The sequence below is a fragment of the Piliocolobus tephrosceles genome, chromosome 13 (assembly GCF_002776525.5).
Source record: "Piliocolobus tephrosceles isolate RC106 chromosome 13, ASM277652v3, whole genome shotgun sequence".
NCBI lineage: Eukaryota > Metazoa > Chordata > Mammalia > Primates > Cercopithecidae > Piliocolobus > Piliocolobus tephrosceles.
The window spans coordinates 44,478,445-44,492,541 of NC_045446.1; the positions used below are offsets into that span (position 1 = coordinate 44,478,445).

Consider the following 14,097-nt stretch of genomic DNA (forward strand, 5'->3'; position numbering starts at 1 on the left):
ATCATTTAGAGGCAGGGCTTACTGACAGAACTCAAACATTTGCTACCTATGCCCCACTTACCATTTGGGATCTGTTCTTCGGACAGCCATTGATGTCTTCAATCTTTTCATTTGCTGAAAAAGGAAACACAAGTCAGAAAAGTAAATCACCAGAGAGACACTTTCAGTAGTGATGTTCAGGACACTTGAGGCAACCAAGTCCTAAGGCCCACACCAGGGTTTGTCCAATCAGTGCAGGCATGTGAAATACTGAGACACATCTAGCAAGCTTCAGGACTTACTCATCGAGCTGCCGTCCTCCAGGGACAGCTGGGGCAAGGTCGTCATCTAAAACAGAGACAACTGCATCGATGACAGTCTTGGAGTGATGGGGCATCGTGGAAATGCTTGGAGACTGGGAAAGAGACTGAGTTGTGATTGTGCTTTAGGCTCTTGGAAAGGCAAACACAACTGTCACAAAAGACAAAATAGTTCAGAGTGGATCAGTCCAGCTACAACTCAGCTCCCAGGGACAAAAGCCACAAATGAAAGCATCTCACTCTATCTTTGGCCAGACTAATATTGCTTTTGTTTGTCCTAATAACTATTCCCAAAGCAGTGGCAAATGGGGAAAATGAGAAAGTGAGACTTTATCACTTTCTCACTATGTGACTTGACCAATGCCACACAGTAAGTCCAAATTAGATCAAGGGACACACATGTGTGAAGTCATATCACCCAGCTACTTAGAGAAGTGATAAAAAGAGGCTGCATTGCATTCACAGGAAATCAAGTACTAATACAAAGGAGGATTGGCCCAGCTTCCCAGGGTGAATGCAGTTCATCGTAAGTATGGAGGAGTCCCTGGCACGACACAGTCCAAGGTATCTATGGAGACACTGTGTTTGAGAATACAGCAGCACAAGAAACGCAGTACGCATAGTGGTTAGAGCACTGGCTTTGGAGGCAAAGATATGTTAGCGTGAATTCCAGCTGCAGTTTTTTAGCATGTGACATCAGGCATGTCACTCAATCTCTTTGGGTCACAGTTGCCTCATCTATAAAACACAGTTAATACTACCTGCTTCACCACAGAAGCAATGAGAATTAGATGATGTCAGTAAAATGCTCAGCATGGTGCCCAACACATAGTAAGTATTTTCTAAATGGTAGAATTATTAACCCGGTAATATGTATTATACATAAAAATTTTCTTTTTGATATCTCCAAGTTTGGAAACTTAGCTAGGACTCCATAGTAAAGAACTAAGGGTTAGCCTCCTCTTGAAACCTTTATAAGCTCCCTCTGCATTCCTATGTCCTCACCCACAGAAGGTAAGACATACTCAGGCCTCTGTTCTCACAGCACCCTCTACCTGCCTCTGTTTTGTTCTTCATCATCCAATACATAACTCCTCCTTTTCTTGTTTCCCCCAGCTATGCTGTGAGAGCCTGACAGACGTGTATAGTTTATGTTTCACATCTGTATCCTTAGAGCTTAATAACTGCTCACAAAATTGAATTCCCCAAATAAAATCATGTCATATTTTAATAAATATGATATCTAAAACTTCCACGAAGAGAAAAGCCATTGGAAACTGTCTAAAAAAGATAATAGAATAACAGTGTCCCAAGCCTCCAAGATTTTAGAAACCTGAACCATTATCTCAAATTGAATTTATTTTTTCTCTGTTTTTATCTTGAGAGAGAAGTGAAAATTAAGAAGCAAGCGAGTGGCAGAAAATTGTTTAAAAATCTGATCACCATAAGACAGACTGGCTAGTGTATATTCAGTCTAATCTACACCTCTTTTTAGAACTTGCCAGAAGTAATAGATGTTAAGGTTTATGACCCACCTGGGAAAATCCCAATCTTCAGAGATCTAATTGCATTTTCTCAACTCCTCTTAATGTAAGAACACTAGGATAGGCATCATAGAAAGCCTTGCTCCCAAAAGAGGTGCCATGAAAACCACAAACAAGGCGACCACTGAATGAAATCACTCATGGGTGTTTGTTCTTCTGTTTATCAGAAAATATAATGAGCCAGAATACATCACTAGCATGTAAACTTCATAAGAACAGAGATTCTTATCTGCTTCGTTTCCTACCGTCACCCCAGAGCTTAGCACAGTGTCTGGTATGCAGGAGCCACACAATAAATACTTGTTGAGTGGAACTAAGAAATGAGTCTTCGAATATTTCAATGAATCAAGAAATCTTGATTCTTGAGCATTGAGATGAATCAAGAATGGCTGCCTATTTTCAGGCAGCTATCCTTCCACTTGTAATACAGATGTACATACTAAAGACCAAAAAAACCAAATGCTTGACAAATGGCACTCTTTCATACATGGGAAATTATGGCAGGCATGAGCTCTGACCTTGGATTTTGACACTCAACATTGGAGAGAATAAATATGCGGCTTTTGAGAATCGAGGCCAATCAAGGTGTCTTACAACTGGATACTGGTGATGGCCAAAGTCATAAGTCATTGGATTCTGATCAATACCTAGTTCAGCATTACATCATTGGTGCTCATTACAGTAAAGGATGGATAACTGTGATCCTAAGAAGTCATTTGGGACATTTTAAAGATTCTTTATATGCCACCTGAATAATGAAACCAAAGGGCTTGGTCTAATTTCTCATCTAATTCCTTTTCATGGTCTGTCACCTAAACCCAGTCAGGTGCTCTTTGAATTTAAATATCATGGCTCTTACAAGCATAATACTTCCATTTTACAAAAGTCAAAATAAACTGATAGGGTAGAGCCTAATTACAACCACTCTAAAGAGTATATGGGAAGAGATGAATCAAATGACTAATCCAATCTCAAAATAAGTAATTAATAAAACTACAAAATGAGTTCTGGGCCTCCTAGTTTCCAGTTTCATATACTTGAAATACTTCTCCTTTACTTAAATTCCCAGGAATTCCTATGGTTGTCATAAATAATTAGAGTGCTAATAGCAGCTCTGATTCTGCTGGTAAGAAGGAAGAGCTTGGTCTTCGAAGACGAATTTATTAACTCAGGGCAAGGGGTCTTTGGCAGCATCCCAAAAGCAGATAATCAAAGAAACAAAGGCACTTACCCCCAAAGTCCTCATCTGTGATTAAAACTGGCATCTTTAAGTGCCAATGGTAATTTATTTATCCCAGCGTATTCAAGACTTTCTTAGCCCCACTAATGCAGTAACCTGCCTGCATGCAAGGTAACAAGTTAGAGCCTGGAAAGCATCAGTGCACTTTTAAAATAAGAACAGTGGCATCAAGCTTATTACTTTTCAAAAGATTTCATTAAAGGATTCAGAGCATTTCAATATAGCTTGTGCATCTATGCACTTACCATCCCTGGCAGTTAACAATCCTGCCAATGGGAAGAGACAAAAACTGGCTCCCCAGAAATGCAAATGACTTACTGAGGGTCACATAATGGTAGTAGAACATCAACAGAAGAAGGGATAGTCCTACATGTTGTCTGAATTTCCTGGTTGTATGCAGAGGCGGCCCAAATGGTGGTGGAAAAGAAGCTGCTATCAGGTCTTCCCACTTCTAAGAAGAAATTCTCTCTCTCCCTTTGCTCCCTTTTTCTCCAATCCTCCTTTGTTCATCTTTTCCTTCCTCTCTCAACTCTTATCCCTTTTTCTCCTACCCCTTCTCTCTCCCTCCCTGCTTCCCTTGCTCCAAACTCTTCTGGCATCCTCCCTGAGTGACAGCAACGTAAGCAAAGGAGGGAGGCCTGTCTCTCTCTTGATTCATGCTGTTTATCCTGGCCTCATAAACCTTCTTAATAATTCACAGAGATGCCACTGTATTGGGCTGGCAGGCAATTGTCAACTTGGGGAAGCTCATGACTCAAGAAGATAATCACACTAACAAGAGGCTGAATACACAGATCTAACCTGAGCCATCAAAGGAAGGCTCCTAAAGAGCAGTAGCAAAAGGCCCACTTTCTGCCTTACAGAAGATGATGGCAGAAAAGTCCCAAACAATCCCACTATCTAGGAAGCCCAGCTCCAGGGGTGTCTGGGATAGATGAAGATTTAAGAACAGGGCATGTAAAAAGCATTTAAGGCCAGGCTTGTGGCTCACACCTATAATCCCAGCACTTTGGGAGGCCGAGGCAGGCAGATCACTTGAGGCCAGGAGTTCCAGACCAGCCTAGCCAATATGGCAAAACCCTATCTCTACTAAAAATACAAAACTTAGCTGGGCATGGTGGTGCAAGCCTGTAATCCCAACTACTTGGGAGGCTGAGGTGGGAGAATTGCTTGAACCCGGGAGGCAGAGGCCTCAGTGAGCTGAGCTCGTATCACTGCACTCCAGCCTGGGTGACAGGGTGAGACTGTCTCAAAATAAAACAAAACAAAAAACATTTAAGATTTTCCTTGAAGTTACACATCTGATGTCCCTTCCCAGCCTGAAAAATCAACTCTTCAACTACCGGCCCTTGTTCTTAGGCTAAAGCCCAGAATTCGTTGCCTTATACCTGGTGGCCCTGCCCGACTTTGCCTTGCTGGCCCTCTGGCTCTCCTCTCTACACACTATTTTCTCTGCTGGGAATGCCCTCCCTGACTGCTTTGCCTGTTTCACTCTTAATAAAGTCTGAAGTCTTGGCTTATAGGTAAGCTCCTTAAGGAATCTTTCTGTGATTGTCACCTTCCCACCATCCCCACTCCGTCCTAGATCGGGTCTTAGCACCTGACCCATGATGGAGTGGATCCTTAATCATGCCGTCATCACTACATTCCTCCTGGGCCTGGAAAGGGGCTGTCCCTTAAAAGGCACAATCTTGCTGCCTGCAAATTTTGATGGGCCTTCATTTAGATATGTTTTCTTTTTAACTTTTCATTTTGATATAACTTCAAACTTACAGAAAAGTTATAGGAATAGTATAGAGAATTCTCATATACCTCATCCATTCTCCTTTCCTTTCTCCCTCTCCTACCCTCCCCCTCTTTATCTGTAAGGCACACATATCTTTCTTCTGAGTCATTTCAGAGTAAGCCACGTGGATCATGCCCTTCGCTTCTTATGCTTAGTGTTTATTTCCAAAGAACTAGGATATTGTCTTCCATTGTACAGCTATAAATTCTGACAATTTAACATTGATTTAGTTCCAACATTCCAGTTTTGCCAATTGACTAAAAAATGTCCTTTAGACCTGCACAGGATACAGTTCAGGATTATATAGTGCTTTTAGTTGTCACATCTCTTTAGTCTCCTTCATCCTGGAACAGTTTCTCAGCCTTTGTCTTCCACAGCATTCACATTTTTGAACAATTTAGCCCAGTTATTTTTTGTTTTTTTTTTAATAGAATATTCCACAACTTGGGTTTGTCTGAGATTCCTCATGATTAGTTTCAGGTTTTCCATCCCTGCCTGGAATACAACATAAGTGATGCTGTGTTCTTCTCAGGGTATAACCTCAGGAAGCACGTGACGTCCATCTGTCCCTCACCAGTGATGTAATTTTCATCACCTAGTCATCATGTGACCTGGATACTCCAATTAGTACTTACTTTGTTTCCCCTTGCAGCTAATAAGCAATCAATAGAGAGATATTTTGAGACTATGCAAAAATCCTGCTCCTCCTCAAATTTTCCCTTCTAGATTTCAGCATCTGTTGATGATTCTTACCTTAACTCCCATCTACCAGACGGTTGCAACTCCCTCTACCTTTATCAGTCAGCGTTCTCCTGTAGAGTCCAGCCCTCTCTTCTCCTCCATTGATAGATCTATTTTTAAATGTATCTATTTATTATTATAGGCATGTGGATTCCTATTTTATTTAGTGGCTATAATCCACTGTTGTCCTCAATTGATTTTGATGCTCACACTGTCCCCAGATTGGATTGTTCTCTGTAGCCCTACAGGGAAGAGACACTACCAAGGGGAGGACTTAATAAAAGAAGAGCTGCTGTGGTCTGAATGTTTGTGTCCTCCCAAAATTCATCTATTCAGGTTTAATCCCTAACATAATGGTGTTTGGAGATGGGGCCTTTGGAAGATAATTAGGTCATGAAGGTAAAGCTCTCATGAACAGGATTAGTTCCCTTATAAAACAGGCCCAAGAGAGCTTGATCATGCCTTCCACCATGGAAGGACACAGTGAAAAGATGGCTGTCTGCGAATGAGGAAGTGGGCCCTCCCAAGACATAGAATCTGCCAGCACCTTGACCTTTGACTTCCAGCCTCCAGAATCATAAGAAATAAATGTCTTTTGTTTATATGCCACTCAGTCTAGTATTTTGTTATAGCAGCCTGAATCTAAGACAAGAGCTTTTGAAGGATTCCAACTCTCCACCATTAGAACTAGTGCCTGAAAAGGTAGTAAGCTGCCCATCACAGGAAGTAATTAATAGAGGTTGTTGACTAGTTTTTACAGAAGCAATTCATTCATCAGATTGGGGCTTTTAAAGGCCCCTTCCAAACCTGACAGTTGAGAGCTGTGGCAGATCCCTAGAAAGTAGAACGGTGTGATATAGAATCCAGAAGAATGTTTAGGGGAGTACTAAATGTTGAGAAGGGGAGGCCAGGCATGGTGGCTCACGCCTGCAATCCCAGCACTCTGGGAGGCCCAGACGAGCGGATCACAATGTCAGGAGATCCAGACCATCCTGGTTAACATGGTGAAACTCCGTCTCTACTAAAAAGACAAAAAAATTAGCTGGGCATGGTGCCAGGCACCTGTAGTCCCAGCTACTCAGGAGGCTGAGGCAAGAGAATAGCATGAACCCAGGAGGCAGAGCTTGCAGTGAGCTGAGATCACGCCACTGCACTCCAGCCTGGGCGACTGAGCGAGACTCTGTCTCAAAAAAAATAAATAAATAAATAGAAAAGAATGAGTAGGAGCCTGCCAGTCAAAGAACAAGTGCAGCCACTAGAATTCTGTCCAGCATAAGATGAAGTCACCAAGATTCCAATTCTGGGAAAACTTTTTGTAGATACATAGATATGGATATCTCTCTCTACATATACATATATGTCTATTAAATATGTGTACATATACAAATATATCTTTTTATATTTTCTTTTAATGTGTGTGTATGGGGGAAAGCACGGACTTGAAAGGCAAAGTGTTCAAATGGCCAGTAGTTCAGCATCTGAGTTAGAAGATGCTTCTCCCCCTCTTTCACCAAGAGACCTGCGTTCATAAGACAATCTAAGAGTGAATGCTCTGAGCTGGCTGATAGACAACTGAGGAAAGAAGTCACACAGGAGATGCCTATGATTGCTGTCTTCTCAATCCTCCTTTTAGTCTGTTCTCTACATACAGAGCAGAGTTTCCAAGCCCCAGCACAACCAGTCTGGCGAGAGAGTCACATGCTGACATCCAGCCTTACTTGAGGAGTCTCTGGACAGAGCGATCTGGTGCTGGAGGGTTTAGGGAAGCAATTTAGTGGCCTCAGTTGTGGCCTGAACAACTGGTGCTAACTTGGGTCTCTGGAACTGCAAACCAGTACCCTAGGCCTAAAGACGCCACTGTCTAGGGAAGTTCATCTCATCTGAATAGATTCAGGGAAGCATCCTCCTGAGCAATGATAAAACTGCTAACTTACATTTTCTTTCTTTTTTTTTTTTTTTTTTGAGACGGAGTCTCGCTCTGTCGCCCAGGCTGGAGTGCAGTGGCTGGATCTCAGCTCACTGCAAGCTCCGCCTCCCGGGTTTACGCCATTCTCCTGCCTCAGCCTCCTGAGTAGCTGGGACTACAGGCGCCCGCCACCTTGCCCGGCTAGTTTTTTGTATTTTTTAGTAGAGACGGGGTTTCACCATATTAGCCAGGATAGTCTCGATCTCCTGACCTCGTGATCCGCCCGTCTCAGCCTCCCAAAGTGCTGGGATTACAGGCTTGAGCCACCGCGCCCGGCTCTAACTTACATTTTCATAGCACTATGTTTAGAAAATGCACAACATACATACTCCCATTTGCCTCTTCTGAGCCCAAGGCAGACATGACTAATCTATCACAACATACTGACACAGATATTGAGACCTCATCATCCTTCCATACATACCTTTCTAGGTAGCTGCTGCCAAGTGCTATCCAGGAACATGTCATAGATTTCAAACATATGTCATAGTTGATACCTAACTTGAATTTCATAAGATGGCTATAAGATCAGACAAAACAAGTATGGATATCCTCATTTTAAAGATGGTGAAACAGGCAGCAGAGCTGATCCCACAATCAGGAGGAATGGAGCTGGAATGAACGCAAGACCTCTCAGTATGATCCTTTTTATACTCCCTCTCCTGCTGCCTGTGCCAAAACCTGGGAAGGTTTCAGGTAGAAAAACTCTGCACAGCTGCAAAACTCAGTCAAAGTAGGCCCACATGCATAATGTGATTCTGCTGATGTGGGCTTCAAAACCCAGTTCAGGTGCAAGTTGTATTTCCATGAAGACCCTACCAAAAAAATGGCACCCCTTCCTCTGAGGTTCTCGGCCTTCTACACATTTGTTCTTTATTCTTAGCAAGGAGTACAGTGCTGGAACATGTTGGTGCTCAATAAGTGGTTACTAAAGTGAAGGAGGACAAAGCCCTGCACTAAGTTCAGCATCTCTGGAGTAAAAAGTGATATAATACAGTAGAGCAAAGAACAGAAGCTTTAGAAGCAGACTGGCTAGGTTAGAATTCCCACGGAAACTAGTCAGGTGACTTTGGACTACTAAGCCACACTGGGCCTCAATTTCTGCATCTGTAAAATGGAGAGGACACCACTTACTTCAAAAGGGTTTTGAGAAAATGAAAGAAATTTTTAAAGAGCTTTGGACAATAGTGATGAAGAGTAGGAGGAAGACGAAGAATTGGAAAAAGGAATGTGGCAGACAGACTTTACAGAGACCCCCCAATGATGCCTGCACTTTGGTATTCATGCCCTTGTATCATCCCATCCCCTTTGAGTGTAGGGACCTGTGACTTGCTTCTAACCAACAGACTATGGCAAAGCTGATAAGATGCCATTCCCACAATTAGGTTAGGTAAGATTCTACCTTGTTAGCAGACTTGTTCCAGAAGCTTTCTCCCATGCTAGCATTCAGGAAGCAAGCAGATATTGGGAGGCCTATGTGGCAAGGAGCTGAGAACAGCTTCTAGGAGGTGATGGTGGCCTCCAGCTGACAGCCACCAAGAAACCAGGACCCACAGTCTTATAATTGCAAGAAAATTAGTTCTGTCAACAAACTGAGTGAACATAGAAGCAAACTCTTCCCCAGTCAAGCCTCCAGATGAGAATGCAACCCTGGGCAACAGCTTGACTGAAGCCTTGCAGAGGCACCCAGCCAAGTTATGCCCAGAGCTCTGATGCACAAAAGCTGTGAGATAATAAATATGTGTTGTTTTAAGTGGCTAAGTTTGCGATAATTTGTTATACAGCAACAGAAATCTAATACAGGGAGAGGAGGAAAAAGGAGAAGTGGAGAATCAATGGTGGGTAGTCTTAAGAAATAAATAATAAGACAGCAGGGAAAACAAACTCCTTTCTCTTTGAATGGCAGCAGTAGTCCAAACGTTTCAGTTAAGGCCAACCTTCTGTGTTTTCAGGTACATACTCCACGGATTTGAGTAGAGCTCCAACTATGAAATACTACTTCTCACACTTGAAGGGCAAGCAACTTTTCCACAACAACATGCCAGAGAGGCTGGGCCCTGTCCTCTCCTTGCACCTTCTCCCTTAGCCAAGGCTACCAGCGACAATAATCAGGCTAATGCTGTCCAATTGATCTCCAAGCCTCCTCAATCTGCTCTGGGCTCTCAGGCAGGCCCACGGGGTGGTTGCCTTAAAGCCCAAGGCAGAGCTGTGGCCAGTATCCAACCACGTGCCTTCACTGGAGGAACTCTCTCCTCCCAGCACATGGCCAAGGCATGAAAAATTCCACTGCTCAAGTTCCCTTCCCCTAGTATTAACCAGGACCATCTAACCCTCTCTGGAGTCTTAGCCTTTGATTTGTTAGACCCAAGTAGAGTTGGCAGGATTAAACCAGCCCCATGTTACTTTTTTTTGGGGAAATATTTCCAGAGTAATCCACAAAAGTACCATACAAAGGGGGAAATGAGAGAACCAGAAAGATAATGGGAGGCAAGAAGTGGGGCAGAACACCTCTTCCCCAAACCACCAGCATTTCCCTCTGGCTTTGGCCAGCCTTTCTTCTAAGAGAATCAAGATGATATTTCTGTGTATGTGACCTCAACAGGAAAAGCATAAAATCAATGCTGGTACTCACACAACCTGAGTCAAAACACGAATCAAATAAATTGTCAAGATGTGAGACAGAAAGCTGCCTTCTGAGACATTTCAGTGTTCTGTTCCCCTCACCCCAGCCTTTTGGGATGGCTCCACTGTAACTCATTACCCACAAGGTAAAATCTGCTCTTACCCACAACCTGGATAATCTGGGCCAGGAGGACGCCATCTGTCACATCTTGCTGGAGATCCTTGATGAGACGCTTATGGCCAGATTTGGCTAGATAATGATTGGCCCAGTCTGTGTAGATCTGCAAGAAAAGCAAACAGGCAACTTTAGGAAGCCAGTCGGATCCCCTCTCAGAATCTGAGACAGCTGCTCGGGCCGGCACAGTGGCCACTGTCCCATTGGCGAGCTTTCAGGGCCAGCCAGCACCATTAAAATTCAGTGCATTGTGTTGATCACGCATTCAGCTAACCATAGCTGGGCCTTAGCCTATTGAGAGAACTGCCGTCAAGATTCAGGGAAAGACTAAAGAAAGCTTCAAAACATGCAGAGGCCTGAATGAGACAGGGGACACAGAACTAAACAGTCTGCTCCAGACGGCTTTGAGAGGCTGCGACTCTAGATGCAAGCAAAGTCTCCCCCACCCCTTCTCATCTTTTTCTCTTTATTGAGAAAACGTATGGGGAGGTTACCACCCAACAGGCATCTCTTAATGGGCCATTTCAGGGTAAGGAGGGCTATTGAGCTATTCTGAGTTCTCAGGAGCCTGGGTCCCTTGAAAAGAAGCCAAGTATGAAAACAGAGCCCCTTCAATTACTCTTGTGTGAGTGAAGTTATTTATGGCCTCACAATAATCTCAAATTTAATCGGTTTAATTTAAAAGCCAGGCATCATTTTCACTGTTGGGATTCTGTGAACAAAACCCAACAAATTCCAACATATTTAAACACAACACTGTTGTGTGCAGCATTTTAGAAGGCAAAGACTGGCTGACCCATGGAATCAGGAGAACAGACCCCCTTGGGGAACACATCTGACCTGCTCTTCCTGGTCACAGAATGGTCAGGACAGAAGAATATTTTCTTTCCAAACAGGCCAACAAGCACAAGAAAACTCTTGCCTGAAAATTTTCTCCCCAACAATCAAAGCCAAAAACAAACAAAACAAAAAACCTTCTCACTGATTTTGAGCGCCAAGTTTCATGCATGGATTTGTGAGTTTGCAGAAGAGTGTATATGTGAACATATAGGCCTTAGGGTATCAGCACCTCTTTTTTTTCAGAGGGATAGGAACAAATGACTGGTCAAAAAGAGAATGTCCTGCCTCAGCTGGTTAGTAGCAACAGGCTCAAGTACTAATCCCATAATGTCTCCACCAAAATGAAGGTGATCATTCTACCTCAAGCAGTAGGCCTGCTCCAAGGATCCATGTGACTCCCAGAGCAGCATATGGTCTTATCTTCACCCTCCATCCTGTTCTTCCAAATGCCTTTCCCAGTGTAATCTCACACAATGGTCACGGCCCCCTCCCCCAATGGGAACAGGAGCCGGGGTCAGGTTTGCCAAGCAGAGACTTTCTAAGGAGGCAGCATATCTGGCTACTCCACCTGGGGACCATGAGGGCCTCATAACAGGAAGGGATGAGGTGGAGCTGCATCATCTGGTTCATGAAGAGATGAGAGCTGTAGCACCTGTCCACCACCCACCCACCTAGACGCTCTGTCTTCCACTGCAGAGGCACACCCACGGTGTGCTTCTATTTCACAACATAGTCCAAGGATCCAATTCTTAAATCCATGCTAGTCTCCTTCCCTGTGACTCTCCAGTTGTCAGAGACCAACAACCAGTAAAGCAAGAGTATTTTCAATTTTATAAGCACAAAGAAAGCTCAGGAAGTAGACCATCACCTTTGTAATGACAATGGCCAACTTGAAATTTGAAATTTAAAAGATCATTAAAGAAAATTATTAAGAGGGAGAGAGGAAGGAAAATAAACATTAAAAGGAAAAGAGGCAGACATGGGTTCAGGTCCCAGTTCTGTAGGCTCCACAACAGTAGGGATTTGGGTCTGTTTTGTTTAATGACGTATGCCAAGTATCTACAAGAGCACATTTGAATGAGTGCCTTATGCAGAGAAGGAGCTTAATAAATCCACCTAACATACAGTGCCTACTAATGCCAGGCACTGACATAAACATTTCACACACTTTAACTCATTCAATCCTCATTCTATGTGGCAGAGGTTATTATTGTGTCCACTTTTCAGAATAGAAAACTGAAGAGCAGAAAGGTAAATAACCTGTCCAAGGTCACAAGTGGCACAGCCAGAATTTGAGCCCAGGCTAACCTATTTTACAATCCTTTTGACATTCTACAATGTCTCCCTGAATACAAATATGAATGTTAATTGAGTTATTCATCCCTTCCGTGGCATCCTCCTACTGACTCTAGGTTCATGCCTCTATTATGTTCTCAGTGAAAGAATTTATTTTATTTTATTTCTTCCCAAGACAGAGTCTCATTCTGTCGCCCAGGCTGGAGTGCAGTGGCGTGATCTCAGCTCACGGCAACCCCCGCCTCCCGGGTCCAAGCAATTTTCCTGCCTCCGCCTCCCAAGTAACTGGGATTACAGGTGCACGCCACCACGCCTGGCTAATTTTTGTATTTTTAGTAGCGATGGGGTTTCACCATGTTGGCCAGGCTGGTCTCTTAACTCCTGGCCTCGTGATCTGCTCATCTCAGCCTCCCTAAGTGCTAGGATTACAGGCGTGAGCCACCGTGCCTGGTCCCAGATTTTAAAAGTAATCAAAACCCAAACCTAGATATTTTCCTTGCTATCTGAATGCCTTTGGATAAGTGACTCTACTTTTCTGGGCTTCAGTTTACTCACCTGTAAAATGAGTACAATAAAGCCTGCTTCAGAAGGCTGATGTAAAGACTCAGAGTGGCATTGTATGGAAGTGCCTGGCCTGACCCACACAGGGGCTCAGGAAGTGAAGGCAACTGGGGAGAAGGGCAATAAAGAGGTGTGGTCTGGAACTGACAGAGTTGCTTTAATCTTAGTTTCTATGCTACCAATTCCCTCTGAGCCCTCTGGCCTAAGTGTTGTCATTTGCAAGATAATAATACCTACATCACTGGTATTATGAAGATGAAATGAGCTCATACATACAAAGGTCACAGAATCCGGCACATGCTAAGTGTTCAGTAAATAAAAGTTAATAATAAAAAATTTTATTAACAGCTTCATGAAATGGGCCATAACAAAATCAGTCACAGCCTCCACCCTGAATCTCCAGGATACAAACGACTCAAGGATTTCTTCCCCTTCTCACAGCCAAATTTCAAGAGCCTGGAACATCCCCTACCTGGAATCACAAAGTATGGCAGAGTGTAAAAGAAAAACAAGTCAGAAACTGGCCAGGCTGGTATACAAAGCAAGGCTTCCTTCCCTAACTAGGGGATGCACCACACTGCTCTCTCAAACCCTGGAGGGATTTCCTCCGCCACGTGGGAGGCACCATGAAGTTTAAAGTTTAAAGCCACGTGCATCTAAAACATCAGCTGAGTGAGAAGTGAACATCAAGAAGGGCACAGCTGAATGGGATGAGATGCCGGTGCCTCAGCTCATCCCTTCTTAGATGATTAAGGTTTTTTAAAGTAGATGTACTGTCTCTACAACTAGGCTTCTTTGTGAGTTTGCATAACCCAGCAAGAAGCCAAGGTTAAACTTATTTTAACAAGTACACCTACACACACACTGCGATTGCAGAGCCATGGTGAGGCCACACAAGTATCAGGTATGCTCACAAGAACCTCTACAGGATAGAGTGGTTGGAAACAGCTCTGCCAAAGTAAACTTCTCATTCTGAAACAAGAGCTCTTCTCTCAACTTTAATTTACCTACACACCAATGCCAGATG

At 43.5% G+C, this 14,097-nt stretch overlaps 1 protein-coding gene across 4 annotated transcripts in view; it reads right to left on the reverse strand.

Moving 5' to 3' along the window:
* NAV2 (neuron navigator 2) overlaps window positions 1-14,097 on the reverse strand; it is a 771,558-nt gene that overhangs the window by 284,005 nt on the left and 473,456 nt on the right. For all 4 annotated transcript variants that reach the window (XM_023191516.1, XM_023191514.2, XM_023191515.2 and 1 more), the window contains exons 2-3: window positions 10,362-10,479; window positions 62-114 (exon numbers count right to left, since the gene is read on the reverse strand). In XM_023191516.1, the coding sequence (XP_023047284.1) occupies window positions 62-114; window positions 10,362-10,479 (171 nt within the window). The remainder of the gene's footprint in view (window positions 1-61; window positions 115-10,361; window positions 10,480-14,097) is intronic.